This window comes from Amphibalanus amphitrite, unplaced genomic scaffold (genome assembly GCF_019059575.1).
Source record: "Amphibalanus amphitrite isolate SeventyFive unplaced genomic scaffold, NRLGWU_Aamphi_draft 001188F_arrow, whole genome shotgun sequence".
NCBI classification, from domain to species: domain Eukaryota; kingdom Metazoa; phylum Arthropoda; class Thecostraca; order Balanomorpha; family Balanidae; genus Amphibalanus; species Amphibalanus amphitrite.
In genome coordinates, this window is record NW_024882682.1 from 195,302 (window position 1) to 221,545 (window position 26,244).

At 48.3% G+C, this 26,244-nt stretch overlaps 1 protein-coding gene across 7 annotated transcripts in view; it reads right to left on the reverse strand.

Moving 5' to 3' along the window:
• Positions 1-24,686, reverse strand: part of LOC122370945 (serine/arginine repetitive matrix protein 1-like) — a 73,489-nt gene extending 48,803 nt beyond the window's left edge. For 3 of the 7 annotated variants that reach the window (XM_043346923.1, XM_043346933.1, XM_043346929.1), the window contains exon 1: positions 23,955-24,686. In XM_043346923.1, coding sequence (XP_043202858.1) covers positions 23,955-24,022 — 68 coding nt within the window. In that variant the 5' untranslated portion in view covers positions 24,023-24,686. Of the gene's footprint in view, positions 1-3,120; positions 3,434-23,954 lie in introns of those variants that run through there. The other 4 variants (XM_043346935.1, XM_043346932.1, XM_043346925.1 and 1 more) reach the window with 3 other exon arrangements.
• Positions 24,687-26,244: the final 1,558 nt, after the last annotated feature.

The window sequence follows — 26,244 nt, forward strand, 5'->3', positions numbered from 1 at the left end:
CATATGGCAGGTCAATATGTGACACATTGCAGGTCTATGTGTTAACCGTGACGACGCCTGACCATGGTGGAAATATCGTTATGGTAGTACAAGCAAAAAATAGTATGTTGTAGCTGCAGTCATTACGGCATTTATGTTTGTGTTATGTCATGGGTGAGTCAAGAATACCCGTCTGGTAACTTTTTGCACTCGTTTATGAAACACCATAAAGAACCGGACAGAATCACATTCTTTTGCTGTTTTTCTTGTGCCTTGTTGTGTGTTTGAATGTGGCTTAACTCGTTTGTTTTGTTTCACCCGCAGACGTATTGTGTTGTTCAGCGAAGGTCAAATGCATGGCCTAACACTGCGTGAGAATATCCAACGCCCCTTGCAATGAAGGGTGGGAGGTGCCTAGCCACTCCCCTTCGCCCACCTCTTGTATTTCAGTTGTAGCGGGACGCCGAGCATTTCTGCAGCTTCACGTCAACTAGCTGACGTGAAGCTGCAGAAAGCTGCGCCGTGTCTCATGGAGCGCGACACGGCGGACCATGAGAGCGGCGAGCTGGCGGCGCTGTGACATTCCAGGAGGAGTACTGTGTCGTGCCCACGGCGTGTCTCACGAGTTCCCAGCAGCACGGCAGTGAAGGGACAGGAGGTGTCACACCGTTTGCCGACCGTGGGACCGACCGGTGTGTACTGTGCATCGCTGCCGACAGGCGTACTGAGGAGTGTGACAGATTCCACAGTCTTTTATAGACTGTCACTAGGTCGAAAAGCAGAGGAAATGGGGTGTCAGGTGAGGTGCAAATAGAAGGAGAGAAAGAGAGAGAGAGAGAGAGAGAGAGAGAGAGAGAGAGAGAGAGAGAGAGAGAGAGAGAGAGAGAGGTGAAGAGAGACAGAGGGGAGAAAGAGTAAAGGCAGGAAAATGTAGAGGGAAGCACAGGAAAAACAAAGGGAGGGAAAGAGAGCGAGAGTGAGAGGGAGAGGGAGAGGGAGAGAGAGGGGGAGAGAGGGAGAGAGAGAAGGGAGAGGGGAGGAGCTGGACACTCCTTGACAGGTGGCACGCCGCCCCGCAATCCGGCCTCAGCGCCGCTGCAGTCAGTGGATCAGTGGACTTTCTCTGCGGAGACATCCTCAGCAAATCCGCACGGTCATCCCTGCGACATACAATTCCAACCGGGAGGGAGACGGCACTGGGAGAGGGAGAGACAGACAAGAGGCGAGTGCTTTCCCGAGACAGACAGGTAGGGCAGGGCAAGCGTCCCGTATAGCAGGTTATCACTCCACTGGGAGAGGAGTACCATGAGGGGTCATCCGACGTCATTGCTTGGCTAAGACATGATAATCGATGCAGTCAAACATCACTAGTGTGAGCGTGGAATGCATAAGAAAACATAATAGTGTGTCATGGCCGTACAGAAGAGCTAAATATGCTTGGAACGAAAAGAAGCGATAGGCGCAGCCTGTCTAAAGATCCACTGAACATAAGCTGTGATCCTTGCACCTGCAAGAAGTTGGTTTGCTTCATTACCAGAAGTTAAGTGACAAATCGCCTAGCAGCCGATTTTAGACGACGCTCCATAAATAAATGAAGCTGTTGTCTAAGAGGCACTCTGCCAGACTGAGAGCTTCATCGGATTAAATCAACAAGAAGTTGTTCGATAAATTTACTGACTAACACGTTCCCCTAAAAAGTTGTTCACCACGAGCACCCGTTACATAAAAACACGCCAGAATGCGAGCCATGGAAGGGAAAAACCTGGCGCACTTGACCACTGGCTAACGTCTTTGTGGTCAGCATTGACGCGACGCCGACACTTTGTCAGGGGCTGAGGTCGAGCAATCGGCTCCCAAGTAACCACAAGGCTGAGTGCGAAGCCGCAAGACTAGTCCGATTCTTCAGAACACTTCGTCAAATTTGACCTCTTGGTCGGTCACCTCATGACCGCAATGTCAACTGAGTACGTAAAGCACGTATACGCGGATTATTTAGCCAGGTGCAGATTATGGTAGGGCTAATATTTACGCAGCTAGGGATTCTGCTACCACTGGTGCCATTCTGGTTTGTCCACTCGAATCACACCCTTCGGTGGTCAGAGCCTTCTGATTCGCCAAAAGTTTCCAACCCCCAGGTCACCTTACACATCCAGTTTTAACTTTGGTGAGCCGTGAATATCAGAGGTCAAAAGTCTTGGAGATTTAGTTTCGTCTCAACTCTCGAGTCGCCCACCCAGAAGGTATCACGGTGCAGCAAAACTGACCTGGGGCCGAGACTGGCCTTGACGCGTGCCCACCATATACGAGTGGGGCTGACCTGAGGCCCAGATTGGGAGGCAGTACCCAGCGGGGCTCGCTCGGACAGTCCCGGTCCGTGCCAGGAGCTCAGGCCATGCGGCCGGCGGATCCTTGGCCAGACGTGTCCTTGAGCCCAATCCCAAACACTGCGCCACTGCTGGAGTGAACTGCATGGTGCACTCCGGGGTGAGCAGAGTCGGCAACAATGGACGCCCTCTCCCTCTCCGGGGCCCGTGCTGCGGCGCCGTGCCGAGCAGAGGACGCAAAAAGGCCCATCTAGCAGACATTGACCGGGGGCGACTGCCGATCGAAAACACTATCCGATCAGCACACCACGCGGCTCGTGGGCGACCTTCGAGCGTTAGTCCGAGTTTCACGTGTTCGAGATTAGCCGGGACTCCATACACATCGCATGACGATTTGCATTGCTAAGCGGCACGCGCTTCTGCTTTCACGACAGCAATGCACACCTTTTAAGGATTAATAGCGGCATACCATGCAGGCACCGGAAGGCAGCGATGGATCTGGGCTGAACACGGTGAGCAGGGTAGCTTTCCCTAGCATTTAACCTTTGCTACAGCAGTGTAGCATCGTAGACATGTGCTAGAGTATCCCTACAGTACCGGCGTGTGCAGGTAGTAACACACGCCATGTTTCTCTGCCCCTGTTGGGCATGTTTGAGTGGTGTGCCACATTCACCCAACTAACCACACAGCCTTAGGCCGATCGGCCGGCCGAGACGGACCACGCCGTCCTGCCACCGTGGCCTCGCGCGCACCGTGCCAGCCAGGAATGGAGGTTCATCAACACACACTCGGTCACCCCAGTAGGCGTGAGACTTACCTGAGGCGGCAACGCCGCGTCGAGAGTCTTCACAAATCACAATCGTCGGCAGTCGACGGCGTGTCGTCAGAGAATCCGCGCACAGACCACGGTGAAAGGCACGCCGAATTCGCTCCCAGAATGTTTCACAACGCGCGCGCTCCCGCTCGTGCCAATCCGTCAGCGAGCTGCGAACGGTGTGATCGTGTCGAGCTCTGGCTCCCAGCGCGCGCTGCCGTGCCGAGATGAGCCGCCCGTCGCTCGGGAAGACTGCCGCCACCGCCGCTGACGCCGTACCGCGGATGAGAGTGCCGCAGCCGCCGACCGGCCGGCCGGCCTGCCGCGGCGCCGTGCCGCCCCGGTGACGTCATATAGTGACGTAGTGCCGCCGCCGGTGTGGGGTGACGTCACCCCGGAGGTGGCGGCGCGCCTGATGGGGTGTCTGGCGTGTCCGAAGGTCGATGGACCGGGATCTGCACGCCGGGGTACTCAGGTGGAGTGGGGAATGACTCACTCCGGAACACGAGCCGCCCCGGAATCGTTCGAGATCCGGAATCGCCCTGGAATGGCTCCCAATTTGGATTTTGTTAGACTATATGCCCATTCCAACATATGGTGAAGTTTTTGAGCCATATGGAATAAGTATTAAGTAAGGTGTCTGGTGAAGTCACCGTTAGTCATGGACTCGACTCGGTTTATTGGAACCACCGTTTTGAGCTGAAGCATGTTGGAACTGTTGCATATCCAGAGCATCGGTAATGGAATTGTTGCTCTCCCTACGATAGGGCCACTGTTCGGCAGTATTGCAACGTTAGATCTGCTCCATTGATCTGCGGTCAATGGGGAAGGCCACCACCACACTGCCGTGTGCGTGCCGGTGGCCAGTTTTCAGGTCCAGTTCCCAATTCTGCCGGATAGTGGGCGTGACCCTGAACCAAGCTCCAAATGTCTTCCACATCCCGGCTCCGCCTGGCCACAAGAAGCCGCCCCACGGCGGGCGCGCGACCGCAGCCTTCGAGGGTCGCGGTGCCGCTCCAGCCTCCGTCGAGACAAGACAGGGCGCCGCGGCTCCCGGGCGACCGCGCGACATGTTTTGAATGGCACAGCGGGACACATGCGGTCTCCAGTCGGGGGCAGCTGGAGCGGAGGGCGTTTGTTCTGACTGCTTTGACTGTCACTATTTAGAGCTTGGCTCGACCTTGACTCACATGAAGCGCGGTTAGAGAGAATGGAGACTGAGGGCTGTGAGAGGTCACGGCTTCCTGCGTGTGTTTTTATTGATAACGCTGTTATGCAGATAACTAAAAGATCAAAGTTGCTCGATCTCTAGACTCGTTGTTCAACATTGCCTGGATGTATAGAATCAAATTTAAACTCAGTTTAATTGCCTTGCCTCTTTAAAACAAAGTGACAAATATCCTTATTTGCGTGAAAAGAAACGCCGCAAAATATTTGATCAAACGATAAAAAGTGAAGTTTATTTATCGACTATTATCATTGCTGGCCCGTATTTCAAATCCCACGATTCGGATCATAGCTGTCACAGAAAATGCACAAAAATAACAATAACCCTAACAAACTTAACATGTTTTGGGATTTCCAGGAAAATAACGATAAATCGTTTATGCTTATGGGAATTCATCGCGATGAGTCCTTTGTCTGGCCACTGAAGTCACGGAGTCAACATTTCCCCACTGGCTATCTCTACCAGAGGACCCTGTATCAACATCAGTAAGCACACAGCACTGTCCCGGCAGCGGCAACAGCCGGCGGCGCGGGAGCCGTTCACATTCTCTTTCCCAATCAAAACACCGCTCACGCAATCGCTGGTTAAAACAACAGCCACCGATCCAGCTAGGCAGCCATCCTTCTCGGCCGAATGTGGTTAATTTGGGAGCCCTGGTCACTCACGTGCCTATTAATGGTAGCGGGCGGTGTGGGTGGCAGGGGAGGGAGGGGGCAGCGACCGCCGAAACAAAGCCGGAACGGTGTCCATTTGTTTACCGGTCCGAGCGGCGACTCAGACACTCACCCCACCGGTCACCCCACGACCAGCGGGCACACTTTCCCGTCACGATTTACGGGCACGGACACAACGCTATCCTAATGTGTATTTGGCCGTGCTGTAATCGTAAGATAGCTTTCCGGTGCTGGCTATCTCCATACAATCCCTTCGCGTTACGTCACTGTTGTTTGCCAGCTTCTGGCCGCGCGTGGGCGTGGCAAGACAGAAAGGGGTGTGTAACTGTGTAATGGGTGCCGTGGACGGAGGTTTGGGTCAACCCAACACTGCGCGTTGATGACGGAAGAAACGTGGCTGACAGGACTCCTTTCTCCCGTTCGTGTTCTAGATGGCCGAGCAAGGGATCGTGCCTAGATGCGGTCGTTGAAATGGCATCGATGACTCACTGTTCGTGACATGACAAACATTCCTGAAGAGCTAAATCACTATGCCTGATCACTTTTCAAATCAGCTCAATAAAACAAGCTTTGGATCGACTTCGGCAAGCAGCTTATGCAAGTTGCTGAGCCAAATGCTTGAGGTCGTGTCCTTGGTGATTGCAATGCAACATGACATAGATCAGATTTACATACAAAGATAGCCACTGGAGCAGTTGTTTTGAAACTGTGACTGGGAATTTGTCTCATTAGATGAATGTTGCCCGCAATCATGCACTTTTATCAAAGGGGATACCCAACTTTCAGCAAGGGAATGTGCCTCTTGTTTCTTGGACATTCCGCACGACGTTCGCGCAGCAAACGATAGCGATCATGATTCATGGACGCTCATTAGAAGTTGACATAGGTGATGGGGAAAACAGAGCCGCGCTTGTTGAAATGGAGTGCATGACAATGGATAGATAGTCGATGGCAGTCTTCGGATTTCTTTCTTGCTCATTTGTCAAATTACTCTATATGTGTTGACAACAAGTTGATGTATATTTAGGTGTGGAAAGTGTGACGCGCGAACATTTATGCTCGAAAATATTCTTTCTTGGTTGTGCGAAATGAAAGTATTGCACATGAAGCATGTGAATTACGTCCCAACATATTGGTCGATAATTTGCATCAATTGTTTTTCTGAGGCCAAATAAATGAAGAAAACTTCCCGGAAGAGCAAAAGGTCAAATAAAGAAACGGTCGGCACCCAAGGACATGGCGTTAATTAACTTTGAAAAGAAATGTACCTAGACATGGCCGTGAGTTAAATATCAGGCATGATATACAGATATATTGTTAACGCATGACCAGTTCCAAAACCAAAGTCCAATCCCCTGTCCCAGTTCCAGTTCCCAGCTCCAGTCTCAATGCCCCCCGTCTTCAACATGACCTTCAGACGACCTTCTGGTCGTCGTCTCAACGATATACGAAACTTGTAAAAGACGTCAAATTAATTAGCCACGAATTCCGATGTCTATAAAGAAAAGGTACATTTCTGGTTCTGCGAAGAGCACGCACTACGCACATCTGACAGTTGATCATCATTCGCACATTGATTTTTTTCGGGCGCGAGACATCAGTCGCTTGCTTTGCTTTATTTGACATTTCACCGCACCAGCCCCTTACTCATATTTTATGCTCGTGGATCATTGAGTCAAGACAAGTAATGACCTGGCATTACTTGACTTGGCATTATTTGTAATGTCATGGAATACACCGGCCTTCAGATAGCTAAGAGCAGACTGACTACCTACCGTCCAGCTATTTGATGCAGCTCAACGATTTTTAATGAGCGCCCCTTTCGCGCATCTAGTCCTATCCTGATTCCATCGGTCACGAATAGTTTTGTGCACTTTTCATGCACGTCTGTCACCGCTGCAGCGGTCCTCAGGGTCAGGAGATGTTCACAGTTCACACGGCGTGAGTTCACTCCCCTCGTTATCTGCTCATTTGTACTACCGGGATGTGAAATCATCCGCGGATCTGCGGCACGAAGTCCACGAGACAGTTACGGTGAGATTACGAAGCCTCTGTCTCATAACGGCTCTGCAGAAGCGATCAGCGTGTCGTCGAGGCTTCGAGTCGCGTGGAGATGTCGCAAAATATGGACAGAATGTTGGGCGTTGTTCACCTATCTGTTCTGCACAAATAGATACTGACGAAGTCCAGTGACATGCAATGGGATTTTCATGACTCGCGTTGGCGAACACGCTCAGTATAAAAGTCACTGAACTGCTGTTTTAGGCTGTGCAATAAAACATGAATGGCTGAAAGGGCGATGCCGGAATTGTAGCTTTACGGTTTCTGAGCGCTATTGACAAAATTTGTTTTATACTATACTGCAAAGTCAGCAACAATATTAAAACCGACTGTAAGAAATCAATTTTCCTTGTTCCTATTTATTCAGATAGCCAGCACAGCTCGCAACTTCTAACCCTGAGCTGTCCGCAGTCTCCGAAGCTCTCTGATGGCCCCCGGCCAACAGATTGCACACTTGCACAGACAGTCCCTTGGTCGGTGTTTTCTTAACGGAAAGCCAATTATCTGATTTATGGAGACGGGACGGGACTTCATCACAGGTGACCAGCAGACCAGAAGGACACCCTGGGTGACCGCTCGCATTGACTCGCCACTCGGAAGGGTTTCCCCAGGGGGCGTCAAAGTCTAGAAGGAAAATCTGGCAATCCCCGCCGTGACGTCACGTCGGGGATGACCGACGGCACCTTGCACTGAAAGATACGGCAGAACGGCTATTTTTGAAAAATGATTTAAAATACTTTTGTGCTGTTCTGACACATAAAACGCTTATCAGCATGTTCCTCATCATGTGATAAAGCCATATCCGTGGTCGAAAATAGCTGAGCCCCTCCCAATTTCCAACCACCGACCTCATAAGCAAAGGATGTAAGCGTAATCCTTAAGGGTGACTTTCCAATACATATCCGTACATATGCGTCCTTATGGAAATCGGTAGTGTGGCGATTGGCGACGCGCGCGACATCTGTGTGGCGACCAAGTGGCGACTGTGGCGACACCTGGTGGCTGCTTTTCTGCTGTATGTAGGCATAGGGGTTTTGCCAGTTATGGCTCCTACTGCTACACAACTATGTTGACCCAATACTAGAAAGTTATTTTGCCAGTAAAAGGCAAGCAAATTGAAAGTCAATTTATAAAATTGCTTATTTATGATAACGAGAAAATAATAAAGAAGTTTTGATTGAATATTTATTAAAATATCCAACCGTGAAAATATATTCTGGTAGGTTTAGTAGAAATTAGTCCGTGCAACCTTGTATTTAGGGCCTTGGGTTTCCCCAGGTAAGGTAAGGCACGGAATGCACCAGCACCCGTCTGCAGCCGGTTCATCGGGGCAGTTTCTGTGGTCTGGGCACGCCCCGGCCGGCAAGACCGTATCAGACGGATATCAACAGCCGTGGAACTGGGGGAGACTGAGGGGCTCCACAGTGCCGGATGGACAGTCACGAAAGCTTTATGGCTTGGGGAACGGCCCCATATTGGCGATGGCGGACAAAGGGATGGGATTGATAGCATGGTGTCTTATAGCCGACAGGTCCTGAGGCCTTATGGCTTACAAGTCCTGAGGCCGATCATGACTTCTGTCAACTGTGTGGAAAGGCACTGACTTGTGTGTTGAATGTTGAATAACTGTATTCATAACGGAATCACTGTACCCAATTGGCTAGGCTTCGTAACGTTTTGATAATCCCGCTGACTCAGTTTCTCTCGAAGTCAATGCTGGCTATGCTAAGAACATCAAGCAAAAAAGCAACGTAATTAAAAGTAATTAGCAGTTGTGCTTGTGCATGACTGACGTTGCAAGGCTGATGTTGGAAAAGTTTTGACCACATGATTCAAGTAATCTTACATAAGTGCGAGAATAATTGTTTTAGCCTATGTACACACTCGCAAATGATCACATGAAGGAAAGTAATGTGGTTTATAGTTAAACACGTATTTCCAGCAATGAGCAGGACTCAGCAGTTACGTGGACCCGCCATCCAGGCAAGTCTCCGTGATCGGAACCCCGCGCGGTTCTGGCAGCAGCCCACGCTGAGCTGACTCCCCTCTGACGCTTACGTCAGCCTCTGTAGCGCCACGGGCGGTGATGGGACGACGCCAGGCTGCAGGGGAAAGCGGCCCCACTGCGCGGGCAGCGTTCTGCAGAAACGATTCGACTGGCCGACGCAGGGTCGCTGCCCCGCACCCCCCCCCCCCCCCACCCATGAGCACCCTTCCCTCCTCTCCTTGCCTTTTAAGGAGCGAGGAATCCGTTTAGTGCACCCTGCCTGCAGCCTGCCATTCCTTCCAAGGGTGTTGACTGACCTGTCTTTCCAGGAACTCTCTCCCCTTCCTCTGCTGCTCGTGACAGAGAGGCAGACAGAGAACTGAGAGTGTAATTGCGCCTCTACCGTGCACCCCGTCGGTTCATCACGGGTGGAGGTGGCACAAGCAGAGGGCGGACTGACATCGGACCGCTGCAGTAACAATAACCACCCCTGAGTGATACCCACAGATGCGGTTCGAGGGGCGGGACGGCAGGGGTGGTCGCTGGCCATCGCCCTCTACTGAGAGGTCGGTGCAGCCGGCCCGCCCTGGCTGCTCGGGCGCCCTCCCAGCCTTTGTGACGGCTGATGAGTGGCTGGGGAGGCTGCGTGGGTCATCCGCTAGCCATCAGATGGCTCCCACGGCAGCTGATCGCCCAGTGATCGGACAGAGCTCCGGCTCAGACCCGAGTTATCAGTCAGTGAAGAGGACCTGTCGCAGACGGGAGCCGTGATTGACGCCGTAACGGACCATCGAGCCTGGGAGCGTAAACGGGCGATCGCCCTTGGAAGCACAGTGGATCGATCGCCTCATCGGTGAGGTACCTTGACGCCCATCTGATTCGTGACGATTCTTCTCGTGCAGATTGATTGACACTTGGATAATGAGCGGTCACAGTCAATTATACTATTTCTGATTTCTGAGACCTCTAACGGGCTAAGGATTGCAAAAGTTAGCTTCATCTAGAAAACGATTAAAGATGCTGCATATTTTTAGACCTAAAATCTATAGTTTGATAATAATTTTAATCCGCACCCCGCTGGGGTGATGGCAGGATTTGCGGCCTCTCCCATTACTTCGCTAATATTTTCTAAAAGCGCAGGCCAGCTACGTCAAACTTGCAGTAGGCCTTGTCACACATCAACTTTACGTACTCATTTAGATTCTGGTGAAATCCGTAGGATATTTTTTAAAACAATGACTTTCTGAAGACGTCATCTTACACTATTTTTGTTTTAAAAAGTCAAAGAGTCCAAACACGTCTTGTCTTACATCTTCAGTTGGGAAATAAGACGTAACAAAAATATGCATGCGGTTCTGTTTTGTCTATCAAATGTCTGTCCAGTTTTTTAGGAATTCTAAATTTAAATCCATTAAAATGTCCTAAAAAAACTATAGGGAAATAGTGATGGAATCTAGATTTTTGTGTTTGTTTAAAAAACGAGAGTAATGCAAAACAAAACTATGCCTACCTAAATACCATCCTATTTTTAGACCAATCGGCTCATACATGTGCGAGTTATTGATAATTTAGTGACGTCATGGCATACAAGATTTTCAACAAAAAAAGAACTTTATCGACATCTTACACCTTGTAATAAAATAAGAACAACACTATTCAATTTGTCGTGAAAAACTGCATGGCAGCTTGATCATTGATGTCTGCTTTGATCTTACAAATCATTTTCAAAATTTGACCTCACTTGACCTGACCTTGACCTAACCTCGATCTGAACGTCACCCAAATATTGTCCAATGTCCATATCACTTATTATCTAAGTAGTTACCTACTCTTATTGAGCTTATGGCATGGGTAAAACGAGTAATAAAAACATGTGTCGCACATACCTATCCATCAAAAGTACCGAAAGGGCTATGAAGAAAATCAATCGGCGGTTGTCATGCGTAGCGTAAAGGTTTTTTTAGTTGTTTTGTGATTACCGTTAATTTTCAAGTTGTTGATCTTTTTTCGAGCCCTTTCGATTTATACGATCCTTTCAGTCTTCAGAGCCAATGCCCAGTAAACTGCCTTGGCCCTTGGAGAGAGGTATGTATACATACTGTCCTATAGGACAACATTGAGCTAAGTCGACCCGACTGATGAGACGAAGTGACTGTGTCCTCAAAACTAAACACCCTCCCAAAAGGACGGCTGAAACTGCCAGTGACTTTAAAACATTGTCATGTTAATCAATGTCGATGCTAGCTTATAGGTAGTCGCATATTTTTACAGATATTTCCTAAGCCTACCGGCTACCAACGTCACTGATCAAACTTTGATTCGGATTGCATGTATCCCACTGAGCTCAGTTTCTCGCCCCGTTTACGGGCCTCAGCGCCCGTTCTCATGCTGGCAGTTAGCACGGGCCACTGCCACTGCTGACAAGCCACCGCTATCTGACCCGAGCGGTACACGCACGTAGCGCCCAGATTGCGGCCACGGACCTAAATGTGGTACCTCAGTTCACCCCTTTGCCATAGGGAAATTGTGCTAAATTTACATAAAAGACACTGCAGTGACATTGCAGTGACCATCTGCACAGCCACCTTCACGCTCAAAATAATCGTCTGTTCAAGCTCTACATGAATCAGCCATTGAAAACAAATTTAAATGATATTTAACTGCGGTACCGGGGGCTCAAAGAAAAATTTCAGCCTCGGTTTAACCTTCGATCAGCATCATTTTCTAGCCAAGCTCGGGTTTGACTGTCCCTGCGTCGAACGTTCATGGCCACATACCCTCACCTTCACGCTTCATTGAAAGCCTATTAAATTCTCTTTCGATTGGTATGTATTTGGACGACCTACGACAAAAAATAGGTGCGGTACTTTGGCAAAAGGCAAAGAGAAGTTCCAGTGAAATGTGGCGCAATGGCGTGGGTTCAAATCTAGGTAGGGCCATCTAATTTCCGCCGTAACGTGTAATGACCGCTAACGGCGTCAACCGCTTCTGCTGTTATTATCTCGAGAACGGGTGGTCATAGCGCGACGCACGAGGCAGCAATCGAAGGGTCTAAACGAGGAGCATCTATGCCATATCAACTTTCTCTCATAAGGTCACGAGGGGTCAGGTCAGGTCATGGTTAGGTCAACGTTCAAAGTTGCAGGTTTCCACTCTAGCTGCTGCTGAATTCCTTTCATAAGGAGTCATACGCTTCTAAGAGACCGAGCTGTGTGTATATGTAACGGCGATGTGTACTGTGCACCAGGTGTCGCATTGATGCACGGGAGTTCGGCGTTATTGCACTTGCAATTGCATTGGTTATGAAAAATGACGTTTTTCGACGTTTCTGTAGTTCCTCAGTCCAATTCGAGGATGCTGGCTGAGTCCAATGGCAACATCCTCAGGGTGCTTTGCAATAGTTGGATGCTCAATTGCTTGCAACATTGCAAAATTTTGCAATATCGCTCAAAACTGGATTTCCACTAATTGGGAGTCGCCGTACTAGTTATTAATACATATTTTGCAATTATTTAGTTTCAGTTTGTACGATTGCATCATGTGCAAGGTCTTGCAATGTCCTTCAAATTTAAAATTCGACTAAATCTAAGAATTTGGATCGATTCGAACAAATCTCCCCGTCGTTGATGTGTTAAGACCGCTAGTATTTCACGCTAAATAAATTGACCAACTCAATCCAGTGTCATGTCATCCAGTGTCATGAACATCACAATGTCAGATACCGCTCCAAGCACTCACGTCCTCTCCCCCTCCCCACGCACAAGGAAATCAGCGAGTATTGGGAACCTCAATAGTATATTTACAAACCAGGTAGGAACACACAGTTTGCTTACATGCATTGCAGGTGCAGTTTACTTGCAAACAGAGCAGATACAAATATGAGAAAACTAAACAAGCGGTTGCTAGTCACATCATGAATCGTAGAACTTCAACTTAGCATCGCGAGCGCCCTCCAGAACGCTCTTGACAACGATGTTGATGCGTAGACAAAAGACAAATCGAGCAACCAAACAATATACGGCAAATGGGCGTGCACATATTTCGTACATTACGCGTGCCTTATGAAATCGCATATCATTCCAGGCAAGGGTTAATACAGTTATTAAACTACAGTACAACACGAAGGTAAAAACATGCGGGTCTTCACCTAAAATCGAACACCGGTTCACGATCAATCTCATCTCCTCAGCAGCACTGCACGCCTTGCATACTAAAGGACCGACGTACTACTAGATACAGTTATTTACATACATTACAATACAAACCACGAAACATCAGCGCTCTTGATGAACGCAGCACACATTACAATACACACAGTTAAATCACTGGCGTTTTCACCTAGGCCGAAACATCAGTTCACATCAGTCAGCACCGTTTTCTCCGCATCATTCCACACACTCACACATACCACAATGATCTGTTCACCGCCTGAACGGCTTGCTGCATCTGGATGGCACCCGGCCTGGTGACGCTCCTCACCCTGACGTTTATGGCGTGGTTCAGCGCCTCCACTCGCTGCTGCTGGAACGCTCGTAGCGATCCAAAATGTTCGATCAGCAGTGGTATATGGCACATCATGTGCACATAGTTTGGAAGCTCGTCTGAGGCAAACGACTTCCGAAACTGCTTTGTGAAGGCCACTACCGATGCTTGCAGCTGCTCGAGGTTGGGTGCGTCGGAGTTGATGAGCTTCCACACCTGCTGGAACTTCTCCACGACAGCAATCACCCGATCTGCCCTAGACGGTGGCATCAGCGTGCGCAGCACTGCCTCTTTCAGGAAGACGGCTTCCATCATCTTCTCTCTCTTGGACTTATCCAGATTTGAAAATCTCAGCTTTCCGTTCTCATCGCGAAGATGGAACGCGCTTAACTTATGGTGCTGACACACGGCTAGGAATTCACCGATCTGTCGCTTATCCATAAAGTTACAGCAGCGCACGAACAGCTGATCAGTTACACGTAAGTACAAGTGCAAAATGTCAATGATCACAAACTTATATCTCGTAATGTCCACAAGCGGCGGCTGCTTGTAACCCGGGTCACTGGGTCGCAGTGCAGGCAACGCGATCGAACCATCTGGTGCCTGACGGAACCTCGCCTGGCACTTCCCGTCCGCACAGCACGCACCCCACCTGCCCTTATTGCAGCTGCAATAAATGCACACGTCTCTACCATTAGCACTCTTGTACCCTAGGTACAGCAGAATGGACTTCAAGTCCGCGCACAGATAGTACTCCACATTCACGTGGCGACCCCCTACATCAATCACTGCATTGAGCTCACGCTCAATTTGCTCCCAGGCGCTCGAGTCTCTCACCAGCTCGTAGGTCTCTGCACCGGGGAGACTGATAACAGGCACGATGTACTTGGAGCTTTGTGTATCCCTCTCGCACACCAGGGACAGCGAGAATGTCACTGCGCTAATGTTGCGCGACGGGTTATGTCCGTCCACTGACACCTTCACACGGGCAGGCCCGTCGCACCGACATTTCGACAGGAGATTCTTCAGGAGCATGCCCACGTCGGTGGCATGCTCATTTAGAGTGTTCCTGGCCGTTGTCAGCTTTTTCTCGGATGGTTGGTTGGACAGCTTCAGTTGGCGGTACTTTCTGAGGCTGACTCCCGCCTGATCAAGCCTGGTGACGGTCTTCCTTGGAGACTCCTTAGACACCAGAACATGCTCCTGTCCTGTCTTTTCCTTCAACTCTTTCAGCACCATGCTCTTCATCCTCCGGATGTTCCGTGGGCTTTTTCCTGGCGCTTTTGGCGGCTTACTCTTCTTCTTGGACTTCTTCTTGGATTGGCTGCTTTCCAGGCGGCGAATGTTCATTTGCAGGCAGTCCACAAACGCCTTGATCGATTCATCACCAACAAAGTACTGAACCTTGATGGGAGGCGCCTTTGCCACTTTTGCTTGCAGCTGCTCGACTTGTTTTGATCCCGCAGTAGCACGTTTTGTCAGCCTCCTAAGATACTGACAGATGGATTTCACATTCTGGATGTCTACCTTTGCTGATGCTGGAAGAGATGCTGCTACCTTTTCTTTTAAAAACTGCTCAATCGATGCCTCTTCTATCACAACATGTCGGCGTCTACCAACGTTCAAAAACTCAACGACCTCACCCAGCGGCACACCAAGCTGGAACATCTTGAGCTAAATGTTTAGGTCACGGCGCACGTGGATTTTTGCCGTCACCGTGTACAAGTCCACGCTAGGCTTCTTCCGCACACTCAGAGTCACTGACTCCGCAAACACGACGAGGTTACCGTCTTTTACCGTGCACGAGTCCTTTATCAGGCCTTCAAACACAGCTTTGTGCTCCTTGAACAGGGCGACTTGCGGAGCAGTGCACACTTGCTGTACTGTGAAGTGGTCCCTCTTTGTGGTCTTTGCAGCGCGGGCAGCCAGCCTCCGGAGAATCGTCAGGTGCTCACCACCTGCGGAAAATAAATTTGCGTCAAGAACAAGTTGTTGTTCGATTATCACAAAAAGCCGACCAACTATACCAAACACCAAGGAAGAATGAAAATGATAACTGGGCTATGGTAGAAACTATGGCAATTCTGTAAAACTTGGACGAGCATTCACACAATTTTGAGCAGGAAAGTGTCCAGGGTGTTCAATATTTGGTAAATAGATATTGTAGTATTACAAATTTACTATATGTATGTGGGAGAGTATTCATGGAATTCAGGCAGCAGTTTACCCGATCTGGAAAAAAAATGCTGCACCACGCAACATGTTGATTGTTGTATGCAGGGTTGTGCTCGACTCATGAGTCATGAGTCAAATTTGACTCGACTCTGACTCAAATGAGTCGAGTCGAGTTGAGTCAGCCGTAAAAATCAAGGCTTTGAGTCAGTGTCCCAAAATTTGCCGATCTGGGTGAGAACTGACACCCAAAACGGCCGCAATTTTCCCCTCCGATGCGAAACATTTGGAGCCAATTTTCCACTCCTAAAACAGCCCTGAAACGTTACTTTTAATATAAATTAATTAGCAGGATTATCACTCCCAATTCACATTAAATATCTAAGTTTGTCCCACGCTCACCTGCCGAGAAACATACCTACAATTCTTGACGCATGTACAATTCATGAGTAAGCATGTTAATGTCGGGTTTTTCACACCTGAATTTTGCACTCTCTTCATCATTTTGGAGGTTGAATTTTCCACTCTGACACCCAGGACCAAAATAAATTTTGGGACACTGATTTGAGTCGAGTCAGAGTCGAGTCACGCTGATGGTCATTAGAGTCAGAGTTGAGTCAACTGGATACTCTTTAGAGTCACTGATTCTGCCGAAGAGAAAACGCTAATATTTCAACTTTATCTGAAGCTTTATATGGAGAGAACAAACCTCCAGCCACATTCGACCGCACCCCCACCCCCTCCCGGTCAACAACTTTTGGCGAAATTAGGCAAAATGTGATGAGTCATGAGTCATATTTGACTCAAATCCGACTCATTCTGACTCAAATGAGTTGAGTAAGAGTTGAGTCAGGCTGGGAAATTTGGAATTTGAGTTGAGTCAGATTTGAGGCAACCAATAAAATTTCAGTGGTGAGTCAAGTCAGAGTTGAGTCACCTAGGTTATCAATGAGTCAGAGTCGAGTCAGCCCGAAAAATTTGAGCCGAGCACAACCCTGGTTATATGTGCCACAAATGAGGACCATATTGGCAATCAGCACCCTGCTGCTGTTCGGAGGGACCTTGTGATGGTCAAAAGGCCACTATTTAGTGAACTTGCAATGTTGCAAAACATTAACTTTTTGTTTATGTTTAAAACAGTTATATCTTTGAGACGTGGTGGGCTAAAATCAACAGGGCCTACGTCTCAAAATCTTAGGCCTGCGTCCCAAAATGGGACGCAGTAGGTAAGTAGATTGAAAAATAAAATATGCCCTGGTTGCAGCTTAGGTTAGGTTTGTTAAAGTGAGATTCAGCTTGGTTAGGTAAGGTGAGGCTATATACACTTACAAATAATCATTTAAGCATACTAGTCCACATTCAGCTATTGGTGACACATGCGTTACAGAAACTACGAAACTGCTGAGGCAAACTATGGATTAATTTGCTTTAAATTTGCAGCATTTGCCAGGTATGATCTAAATTTTACTGTGCTATATTTTCAACAAAGCTAAGATGATACAAAAAACTAGGATTAATTTACCAATTCACATACAAATCCACATGAATTGACCACAGTCATCAAGATGGCACAAACATGGCGCACATTCAAGATAAGTTCTTACCGATATGGAGAACTCGCAGACTGTGCTTCGCCCGACTTTTTCCCATTTCAGACTCGAAGAACCGTAGTTCAGGTAGCTACGATACTGTATAATAGCCTGAATAAGCGCAATATCACAACGACGATCAGATAAATGCCTCTAACACCAACGGGAATCCGGAATGGCGCACGCCGGGTTGCGTTTATAGAGGAGCAAAATAATAAAATATTAAATAAGAAATGTACAATATGTATTAACATAATTGTTATTTGTATTTTTAAAATTTTCTAAGCAAATATTTTAATCTTATTTTCTATTAACAAAGCCTTTTTTAAGAAAAAAAATGTAATTTCACCACTAGCACTCTCCAATAACGGAACGGGCCGGTCGGCCTCGGACGTTCCGTTATTACCGGCGGACCCCGCGCCGCTGGCCGCAGTCTGGGCGCTACGAGCCTCTCTGAGCCACTGCTGCAAGCACTGAGCTCGGCGCCTGGGTCACCGCAGCGCGACAGTGCCGAAAATACGAGCTCACTCGGTGTTTTTACGGTGGTGTCGGACCGGTAATACGACTCACCGACACCCGGGTAATGTGAGTCCAACGAGGGCGCCGTCGGTCGGCATCTAGGTCAAAGTCAGCCTCGAACGACGAACCGCCGACCGCCTCCGGCGAGCCGCGCAACGGCTACCGGGTGAAGGAGAAAGTCGGCGTACCGGCGGCACAGGAAGGCAGAGACACCTGACGGGCTAGGGTGGAACCGGAGGTGCCGAGCTCGCTCGCTTGAGAGCCGCAGTTTGTGAGAGCTTGATTTGCACAGATGGCGCTTCGATGAGCCCCACGTCTTGGCACCCGCATCTGCATGGCTATGAAATGAGCTATAGGAAAGAATGCGACCTATCTGAGAAAAATATACCTAAAGCATGTTTTAACAGGTGTAGTATCGATAGAAGCCTGGTTGACAATTGATTCGTGAAAGAGGAAACGGTACCTACCTATGCATAACCTCCTCAAAGTTACAACGCTCATGTCCTCTCAGCACATGGAATGAAATCATCTGCATCCTTTTCACCTTCTTTGCCTGGGCTGGTGGCCACCCCACCAAGACACCAGTTGATGGCAGACTCGAAAACGTCAGTTTACCCGGGGTGACCGTTTGAGAGACTGCGTAGCTTCAAGCTTGTCCCCCGGGACAGCCCCGTCTCAATGGTATGGCTTCAGCCATTGCGGCTCACCAATCTGGGGTTAAATCTAAATACCTCAAGTCTATCCTCTCTGGCAAGAGCATACCTAGAATGGAATAGACACGGCGCCTCGCAAGTCGCAACATGTTCCGATTGGACGGCATCCAGGCCTGACAGAGCCACCCACCGGCCACCCGACCATGTGAGCTAAATATTTTAAAAAGTAGTCACTCACACCTATGTACTGCTCATTCAGCAAAGCGTATAAACGTTTCAACCATGGTGATATTGTGGGCAATTTCATGCTGTTTGCCAACCAAACTGCAATCATTACGATGGTTGAGTTTCATCACCACAGAGCCATTGTTCGAGAACGGAATGCTGCTTAAACACTCGTCCCTGAAACGAGTCAGCAGCGTCCTTGGACTTCGCTGGAACTCGTGCAATTTAGATGCTGCGTAAGCTTTTAGTGGCCGCTGTTCCAAAGCCAAACGGAACTCATTTCCAGTCAATGAGTTTGCAGGCCCGTAGAGAATAATAAAAGGCCGTTTTGCACGGTTCCGTGACTTTGGGCAGCGATGATAGCTGTATCTAAATTCCTGCAAAACAATGTGTTGAAAGAAAACTCTACGATTACTAGCACAGATCAATTTTTACTGTGCGAACACATGGATGCGGGCACGACGCATGCATGATCGTCTTCGAACACCAATGATATGAGTCAATATGCGCCTATCAGCGATATTTTCGAACGAGTTTGAATAAAAATTAGTGGTTCAAGGAACCATTAGTACAAGTTATCATTGTTACTGAGCCTAACTTGTCGCACGTGGAAAAGGGGAAAACAAGACTGGCTAGTCTATGGATGGTTGACGAAAAGCATGAAACCTTATCAACTAAAATTTGAAAAAAGCAAAAATGCAGCATTATTTTCAGGATCAACTACCATCAATAGTGCAGAGGCCAGTTTTACCAACAAAAAAATAGCCGCCTGCCGGAATTATTTGCCTAAGGACCGCTTCAGTGCTTCACATATGGTGAGTAAACGGTAACGCCTATCCGCTAACGTGACCAGCGCTTTTACACTCTTTTATACTCCGTATGTGAAGCGGTCCTTAGGCAAAAAAAAAAAATCCGGCAGGCGGCTATTTTTCTGTTGGTAAAACTGGCCTCAGATCCATTAACGGCTGAGTGAATTGGAATGGATGTTTAGCTGCAGACAAAATATTCGATAAGCTGTGAGGGTATCGAATCGACGCTGTCTGGAAAAACAACTGCGTGCAACCGAGGAGAATGACGTGACAGCTTTCAAGAGTTATGCAGAAACATTTCTAAGATGCCATTCCGTTGGCTGGGCATACTTTTGCGCACGTTTGCAGCCTATTCGTATAAAGATCGCATGAAAACAGGTTCACCATTGTCCTATAATCATTTCACCTTATTGGAAATTGAAGTTTCATAATGAGCAAGTTTTAATGAAACTAGGAACACAGAGCAAAAAATATAGATGTTGAAAATCGAGGTTTGGAATATGGATAGTTAACCGTTTGCGCGTAATGGAGCTTCTTGACGCATTCCACTGAAAGAAATGAGGCAAGATACAAAAGCCACAGGGATTAGATAAGTGTTTGAGCCAGCGGTGTTTTATTCATTTCCTTTAATCAAAAATAATTGAAAAGTTAATCATTAATTCCTTTCATTTTGGTTGATTTATCTACCGACCTGCGTTCTCGTCTCCGAAATTGATAGAAATGGTCATGCCCATCACCACCTTCTCCTTCCCTGTTCCATATCAATATTTTTCTGGTCCTTGCACAAGCTTTCGTAGAGCACATCTTCATTCTCCCCCACCTTTCATAGCTGCCGATTCCACCTTGCTAACTTCACTGATTTGATTACTGGCTTCAGCATTGACACTTGTTCTTCGCTCAATCCTTTCGTACCTTCTGCTACTTTGCTCCCTGTTTAGCCTTTCGTTTGCTCTTCATCACACATCGCTTTCCGCTCTCTTTCCGATCTGATTCTCTCTACTTTCCGTTTCACTCACCCACCTTCACTTCCATCTTCTGCTCTCTGTGGGCCACTCACATACACCCCAGACCATCTCTGTCCCATTTCTCGGATTCGGACCGACCCGTCACCGCTCATCATCGTCCTTTCTCGGCGTGCCGCCATCCGTCACCGGCCGCCATTGTATACGTCTGTCCCTCTCTGACAGTCTCTGACAGCCCCGACCACCCGCCGACCGTCTCTATTTGTCTCCAGTGACCTGCGTGTGCGCTGGTCGGCCCTGAACTCGGCTCTGCCCCCGCCGCTGCCCTGTTGGTGTCTCGGAGTTACCGACGGCGGACGGGGGCTGCTGGTGTAATGGCTTGCGCACTGGGCCTACATACGCCGCCGCCCCCCGTTTGTCATGGCCCGTCGGCCCGACTGCTGCGCCCACTTACGTCGTTGACTCCTTGACACTGTCGCTCTGTGCCGCAAGCTCTGTAAGCGCCGCACCGCGACCGGCCGCGCGGCCACGCTCCCAAGCAAGCTAGCAAGCCTAGCAGCACAGAGACAAAAGCAATTCATTCAGCCGGTATGAGTCCCTACATCAACCATCTGGTAAGTGTTTTTGCCTTGGACCACTTTTAGCCCTTATATATCTTGACGGACTTTCGACGAAGACACATAACGACATTCTCTTCTTTGCTGACGACGTCTCTATTTACACATCCTACTCAACAGCAGACACTATCAAAGCACAGGCATCATTACAAAAGGACCTCGATGCAATATACAAATATGGACAGGACTGGGCAATAACTTTCAACACAAACAAGACAAAACAACAAACATTTTCACTAAAACAAAAATACACTTCGCCAACCCTAACATTTGGAAACGATAGGATACCACAATGTGACAATCATACACATCTCGGAATGACATTTTCAAAAGACTTGCGCTTCCATCAGCATGTAAATGAAATTTGCAAAAAGGTACAGAGAACATTGAGTCCACTCTACCCTATTGCACCATACATTCCCAGAGACATTCTTGACGACGTTTACAAAACATATGTGAGACCTCACTTTGACTTATACGATACCATATATGACGGACACTTGACAGCACAGGACGCATATAGACTAGAGACACTTCAAAACAGAGCGGGAAGACTAGTAACCGGTACACTATATAGAACACCAACAGATAAATTATTATATGACCTGGGGTGGAACAGACTCACTATTCGAAGGAAAATACACAAACTATCGTTGTACCATGCATTCACACATAGCCAACATACACCTGCATATATCAAGTTAATCATACCGGCCACTCGCATCCAACAAACTGGCAGAACGCTAAGAAACGCGAGTAACCACACGATCACAGCAAACCGTACCACATCCTATCAATCCTCATACTTTCTTTCAACCGGCAAACTATGGAACGGGCTCCCAGAATCAATTAGGTCATTAACCCATACATCCTTTAAGCGAGCGATTACCGAGCGGCTGGGAGTATCCAAGCCTCCAAATTATTACAAAATTGGATCCAAGGAAGGAAATGCCCTCCACACCAGATTAAGAACAGAAATGTCATTATTAAATTCACATCAGTTCCAGATAAACAAGTGTTCGACCACTGCTTGTTCATGTGGTTACCCGACGGAAAACGTTCGTCATTTCACATTATTTTGCCAAAAATATGAACACCAAAGAAATCAACTCTTTCGAGACGTTTTGCATATTCTCGGCAATGTCACTAACAACCAACCACTCGATTCCAACCTGACACTTCGGTTGCTCATTCATGGAGAAACTCTTGGCGACGGGGATGGGCGGCGGGTGGCACACCACTTCCAAAGATTCTTGATTAACTCAAATAGATTTAGTCAACAATAACACTTTCTTTAAAATCAACCCTAGTTTTTTATTGATTCAAAAACAAAGTGTGACCTTGGTGCTGTCCCCGCGGGCCGGCGCGCGGTCTGCATTCATCCCAACCGCTCATCGGTGACTGGGTTGGCGGCGGCGGTGTGATTAGCAGCAATTAATTTCATTTCCTTTACAGAGAGGTGCCTAGAATTAAGCGCTTGGCGCTTTTGCACCAATCTGCTATTATTTTTTCGAAACGCCTTGTATAACTATTTGTTTTCTACTTACGTTTCTCTTTTTGGTAATACGTGTTGATTAATAGATATTCTGTGTGTGTGTGTGTGTGTGTGCCTTGTGGAAGCACCAGCGATGAATGAGAAACGGCTTCAGTAAGCGACTCGTTGAAAGGTCAGCCTCGAGTTGACCCGACGGCATACGTCAATGAGCCGGGCCTGCCGAGAGAGCTGAGCTCTGTAGCTCCATAGTGAGGTCTTTGGGTCGAGCTGAGCCGACGTGTGGATGACACCGCTGATGGGGTGAGATGCCACTCTCACCCGAGGACATCGGTGTCGATTGAAGACGGTGTTAGCGTGATGTCACCACGCGGAGGTCGCGTCTGGTCGGCGGCGGGGCGGCGGGTCTCCGAGGGAGGTCAGTGCAGGTCACTGAGGTCACTGAGGTCAGCGGGGTCAGCCGGCAGGTGCCCAGTCGTGACCCAGGAAAGGAGTGCGCCCTGTGGGTGGCTCTCGGGACCGGACCAGCTCTGATGGGTGGCCGGCCCGACGGGAGACCGGCAGCTGGGCCAACTCTCCACTCTGTGGGGTTCTATTTGCTGCTCTGGATCCACTCAGAGACTTGAGAGACTGATAATTTGGTGGTGGAACTTCGAGCCCCGTCTGATAGTAGGTATTTTGCATGCAGTAAAATGACCTATTGGGTCGACCAAACGCAAACCTTACCAGACTTCAACTACAATTCTGATCAAGTTACGGTGAAGAAAGCAGGCATGGAGCTTTCCTCTGGTAACGCGTTCTGATGAGATATTCTCCTCTAGCATTTTGACATCACTTCGCATATGCATATGCATGATATATGTAGAGCGGCACAGGACCTCAGCCGCCACTAGCTACAGAGGGACCGACCTTGGCATTTATGAATCCCGCTAGCAATAGTTCTTTCCGAACAGAAGCCGCAGCGATGTGGTTTCCCACCTCTCATCACCGGCTAAGTAGTCGCGATATACTGCCCGAGTACCATTACCAGGCCACACAATCAAACCATCGCAGTGCTCCAGCCCCCATAAACGCCTGACCCGATGGCAGCTCTGGCGGACGCGCGCGCGTGTGCGGTTGGCAGCGGAACATCATCGCACCGCGTTCCCAAAAAGGTACTTCGGGATCCGTATATCTTGCACATTATTCCAACGCATGCTGTAACGGTTTGGCTGTGATAATCTGGTCTCACCGACCCGGATGATCCCATTTAAACACGTAACGCAAGACAAATAACCTCCGCTGCCGCAACCATTGCTCGGCTGAGGGCAGAGCACCTCGGCGGAGCTGACGAGCCTGTCGCGTGCAAGCGTCGCGCTCTGACTTACCTGAGTGCCTTTTTGCCGGCGAGCTTGGCGGGTCTCTGTAGAGACATGGTCCATCCTGGCCGACTCATGGTGGTGGGCGGATAGGTGTCTTTCCGCCTCGAGTGAGGTTTAGCTACCACACACGCACCGTCACACACCACGGGCAACAGTCACTGGCACCGGTCACTGACACTTTTCACTGGTCCTCGCTGATGACACCGCACATCACTGCAGCCGCCGTCCACACTCCAAAGCCACACTGTCCACACGCCGAGTCCACACGCTAAGCACTGAACTGCTGGAGCTGTCACAGTAGTGTCGGGCACGGTGCAGTGGTCAGCTGTCTTGCAAAGTGACTAACAGGCGACTACCTCTTCAGAAAATCTTTTTCACCCGTGCCAGCGTTTGGCCGGCTGGTTGATACCTCCAAAAGCCAATACGTTCAACCAGTTCTCCTTCAAGCGACGCCTTGCGCTACTGTCTTGTGTTTCGCTGCAGTCACCGAATATTTGCCTCCGCTTCCGTCGTGTGAGGAGTTGCAGTCCCCGACCCAGCGCCGCAGCTGCCGAATTCCGAGTGACACCCGATGAAATACGAGGCGCGTTTACGCATTCATGGCCTCTCAAAGCGGATGGGGTGGTGTCCTATCGCACAGATGACGTCAGACGTCCGAGATGACGTCAGATGGTGATGTCAGACGTTGGAGATGACGTCAGACTCTGAAGGTGCAGCAGACGCCTGGGGGCACACAGAGTCGGGAGATCACATCACTGGCGGAACAACCAAACGGTCTGCAAAGCTAGACCGAGACCGGCTAGCCAAGACCGTTTTACAAATCGTGGTGATAATGAACATTCTGAAACATTGATCTACGCCGAGATTGAACAATATTTGACCGGGATGAACAACAACAGAAATGTCTGCGCGACATCTACATATGTCATCTTGTCAGACGGCCAGACGCTGACGGGGTGCGCCTCAATGAGTCAGCGCCGGGGCCAGGGATGATCGAGCTCAGATCCCCACACACTCGGAAATGCCGGGGGAGTGCTCAGTCTGCTTCGGATGAACGCTTCCGTCGGCAAGTATAAGATTTTTAGATGAACGCTTCCGTCGGCAGCTACCTATATGATTTTATGCCTGAGTCAGAGAAAAAAAAAACGACCAGAGAGGTGTGCTGCATGCAGCACGGATTATCAACATTCTGACCTCGCCGTAAATTGTTAAGGTTTCTTTGCAAAATGTTATATATTCGATATGCTTTGCTTGAAAAGGATTCTAAAAATAAAATTAGTAAGCACTTCTACAAATAAATCAGATTCAAATAGGGAAAAGAGTTGAAAGTCCCGCCAAATCGGTTCCCGAGACAATGAGCGAGAAGCATCCTTTCAAAGAAATCGTCAATTCACTATAAAAGTATTAGGATTACGTGTTTTTGATCACGTGTGTTTTTGGTCAGACCAAAGGTTAAGTCGCCGATGTTCATCAACAGTTTCATTGTTTTAAACGTTTTTCTGCCATAAAATGGCTCTTTACTCGCGAATTACAAACATAAAAGTATTCGATGACTTTTTTAGTTCTTTCGGTGACCAGCAAAAGTAATCAAAAGAACCGTTAGCTTCAGGCAACGGTTGAAACCCAAGAGGACAACAACCGTCAAATCAGACTTTGACATTTTAGCCATAACTTTTCAGAGGGCATTTATTAGCACGGCTTTCAACAGCATCTTTTTTGGTCGTAAAACGTCGAATGAACTGTAATTTGACATCAAAAGTTTAACTAGGAAGATTTATGGAGGTTTCAGATGATGTTTTGATCTAAAAGGTCATGCGGTATATCGATCGATTCATTTTGTTGGGTTAAGCAGTAAGCATACACGAAATATTTCTCATCATTCTAGCATGTCTTTATCAAAGGTTATTGACAAAAAAGTGATGACGATCTTTTCATGACCTCAGCTGTATAATGTAAATTTACTGGTGCAAGTTTTTTTTTCAATATTCAGTGCATGCAAATTCAATCATATTACATAAAGCATTTAGCGCGAATTTCGTGCGAAAAAGGCGCAGTTTTAGCTAAGCCATGTTACAACAAGCATGTCGCAAAACTAGCAATCTGACCCTAGGTAACCGATGTCGAAAATCCTGGACTTAGCTTGCGTGCATCATGCCATTGTTTCAATCACTGACAGTTTCAAATCAAACATCCATCGGGTTTAGCTAGGACTTGACTTTGCTTGAGGTATGTTGACGTGACCTGGTGACTTAACTTTAATCAAATGACCTGGGGATGAAAAACGAAATGTTTTATA